The 2,389-nt window shown below is 57.4% G+C and overlaps 2 protein-coding genes across 2 annotated transcripts; both read left to right on the top strand.

The window, feature by feature from the left end:
- Positions 1-1,026: 1,026 nt before the first annotated feature.
- On the top strand, positions 1,027-1,614 carry DICSQDRAFT_15589 (uncharacterized protein; the record flags this gene model as incomplete). The annotated part of the gene is made up of 1 exon (XM_007371857.1): positions 1,027-1,614. A coding segment is annotated over one exon (588 nt), but the record flags the coding sequence as incomplete, so codon positions are not given.
- Positions 1,615-1,924: 310 nt separating this feature from the next.
- Positions 1,925-2,170, top strand: DICSQDRAFT_20244 (uncharacterized protein; the record flags this gene model as incomplete). Its single annotated transcript, XM_007371856.1, has 1 exon — positions 1,925-2,170. A coding segment is annotated over one exon (246 nt), but the record flags the coding sequence as incomplete, so codon positions are not given.
- Positions 2,171-2,389: the final 219 nt, after the last annotated feature.

Genomic DNA, 2,389 nt, shown 5'->3' with positions numbered 1-2,389 from the left:
TCTCGTACCACCACATGTGGCGACTTTCCCACGGTCGTAAGCCAATAGGAGCGGGCTACGACGTGCGGTCAGTTACTCTCTGGGCGACATACTAGCGTACAAAACATACTTTAAGAACAACATAGTGATAAAATGCCACCGGAACCTAACAGACGAGGTGCGACAGCATCGCCACTAGTTGCTACGCGAGCGAAGAAGACACCGGCTACCCATCCGACGGGTGCATCGTCTACCAGGCACCTCCGGTCGACATCCACGGAGTCCTTTGTAGAGGCATCGGAGAAGATCCAGTCGTTGGACGACGCCATGAAGATACTACGCAAACACCAGATGGTCCCTGCCGCAGGAGACCCCACAGCTGAGGGACTGGTCACAGGACTCCAACACGTAGGAGTGAGTCTCGGAAACGTTGCTTGGGCGTCCGAGTGCTGCATCGCGCTAGCGGTCTACGCTAAGGCAGTCCTGGATAACGCGGTGAGTAGTTCCCTCACAACAGCTGTACTTACAGAGTTCGAGGCACAGGCTACGACTTTGGTCGGCACGCTCGAGAAGCGGCTTACCACCGCCGGAGAGCAGATCGCGGAGCTCACAAGCGAGCTCACCCGAGTAGGAGACAGTATGAGCGAGAAGATAGCAACTGCAGTAGGAGAAGCACGCAGCGCGGGTAGCATGGGCATCGGCCCCGGTGAGTCGTTCCCAGCATCTTCTCCCTTCTCCTATGCGGCGGCGGCACGCGCAACCTTCCCAAACGCGACGCGCGCGACACAGCTCAGTGTCGCGGATCGCGAGAGTATCCGGGCGCGGCAGGTGTTAGTTGATGATTTTCCGATGGGAGATGGTGGCGTCTTCACGGAAGTCGCCATCCTTGAGAAGGCGAATGAGGCGCTGGATTTCCTACCCCACGGGGTCATGGACATCCCGGAGGGCCTCCGCTTCACTGCGGCCAAGATCCTGAGGAATGGGGGTGTCGTCCTTGAGCTGGCCTCCCCGGCTTTAGCCAAGTGGGTGACTGCCCATGCCCAGGACTTCGTATCCGTTCTGGGAGAACAGTCGAAAGTCCGCCAACGCCAGTACAAGCTGGTAGCGGAGTTTGTCCCCGTCACTTTTGACCCTACGAACGGAGAGGTCTGGCGCAGTATCGAAGCAGGCCTCGGCCTGGACAGCAATGAGATTATAGAGGCGCGCTGGATCAAGCCAGCGCACAGGCGGTACCAGGGCCAACGTTTCGCTCACCTGTTGGTAGCGCTCTCCAGTCCGGAGGCGGCTAACAAGGTTATTAGAGCGGGTTTGGTGTTAGCGGGACGCCATGTAAGTGCACGAAAGAATTTAGTGGAGCCGATTAGATGCGCGAAGTGCCACCGCTATAATGCCGGTCACTTAGCTAGAGATTGTCCTCAGGGGCACGACACATGTGGCACATGTGCGAGGGCGCACCGCACTGCTGACTGTACGGTCAAAGACGTGGAGCAGTACCGATGCAGTAACTGCAATGAGAGGGGGCATGCGTCATGGGACCGGGACTGTCCGACGTTCCTAGAGCATCTAGGAAAGATGGACGCCAGACATCCGGAGAACTGCCTTCAATTCTTCCCCACAGCCGACCCAGACTCTTGGGTACCGAAGCTGGATGGCGGAATGCCAGCTTGCGGAAAGCTAAGTGAGGTCATCGACAAGGCCTTGGAGAGGGGGCCAGCAGCTCCCTCGCAGCGGGCAAGAGCAGCGGCTCATCGGGCCCGCCTGACCCAGACGCAGTTGCCTTTTGCACCCCAGAACCGTCGAACAGAAGACACTGATGCCTGACGCTGCGCATCAATATGTACGAACAGCTGACACTACTAACGTTTCACCTCTCAGGATTTGGCAGCAGAATGTGAATAGATCGTTGCTAGCGCAGCTCGACCTCATCCACTCCGCGTCTCCGGATGACTATGACATTATAGCAATACAGGAACCCTTTATCGATCACCTTAATCTCACCCGCGCAAACCCTCGATGGTCGGTCGTATACCCCACCGGACACCACGATTCTGGCCATCGCACCCGCTCCATTGTACTTGTAAACACACGCATCTCTTCAAATGCATGGCACCCTATCAAGATCCCATCCCCAGATGTCACTGCGGTCACCATCGTCTCGCAACAGCGCACCGTCCACATCTTCAACCTGTACGTCGACGGCGACCACGATCAAGCACTTCACGCAGTCGCTAGAGCCACAAGGAGACTGGCCCCTGATAGCAACGGTCGACCAACGACAGACTCCCTGGTCTGGCTAGGGGACTTTAACCGTCACAACCCCCTCTGGGACGAAGCGCGCAACCATCACCTCTTCACGCAACCCAGCCTCGATCGTTCGCAACGGCTGCTCAACTACGTGTCATCATTTGGG

Source organism: Dichomitus squalens (assembly GCF_000275845.1).
Source record: "Dichomitus squalens LYAD-421 SS1 unplaced genomic scaffold DICSQscaffold_377, whole genome shotgun sequence".
NCBI classification, from domain to species: domain Eukaryota; kingdom Fungi; phylum Basidiomycota; class Agaricomycetes; order Polyporales; family Polyporaceae; genus Dichomitus; species Dichomitus squalens.
Note: the sequence above shows the minus strand (reverse complement) of the source record. Positions and strands in the feature narration are given on the sequence as shown.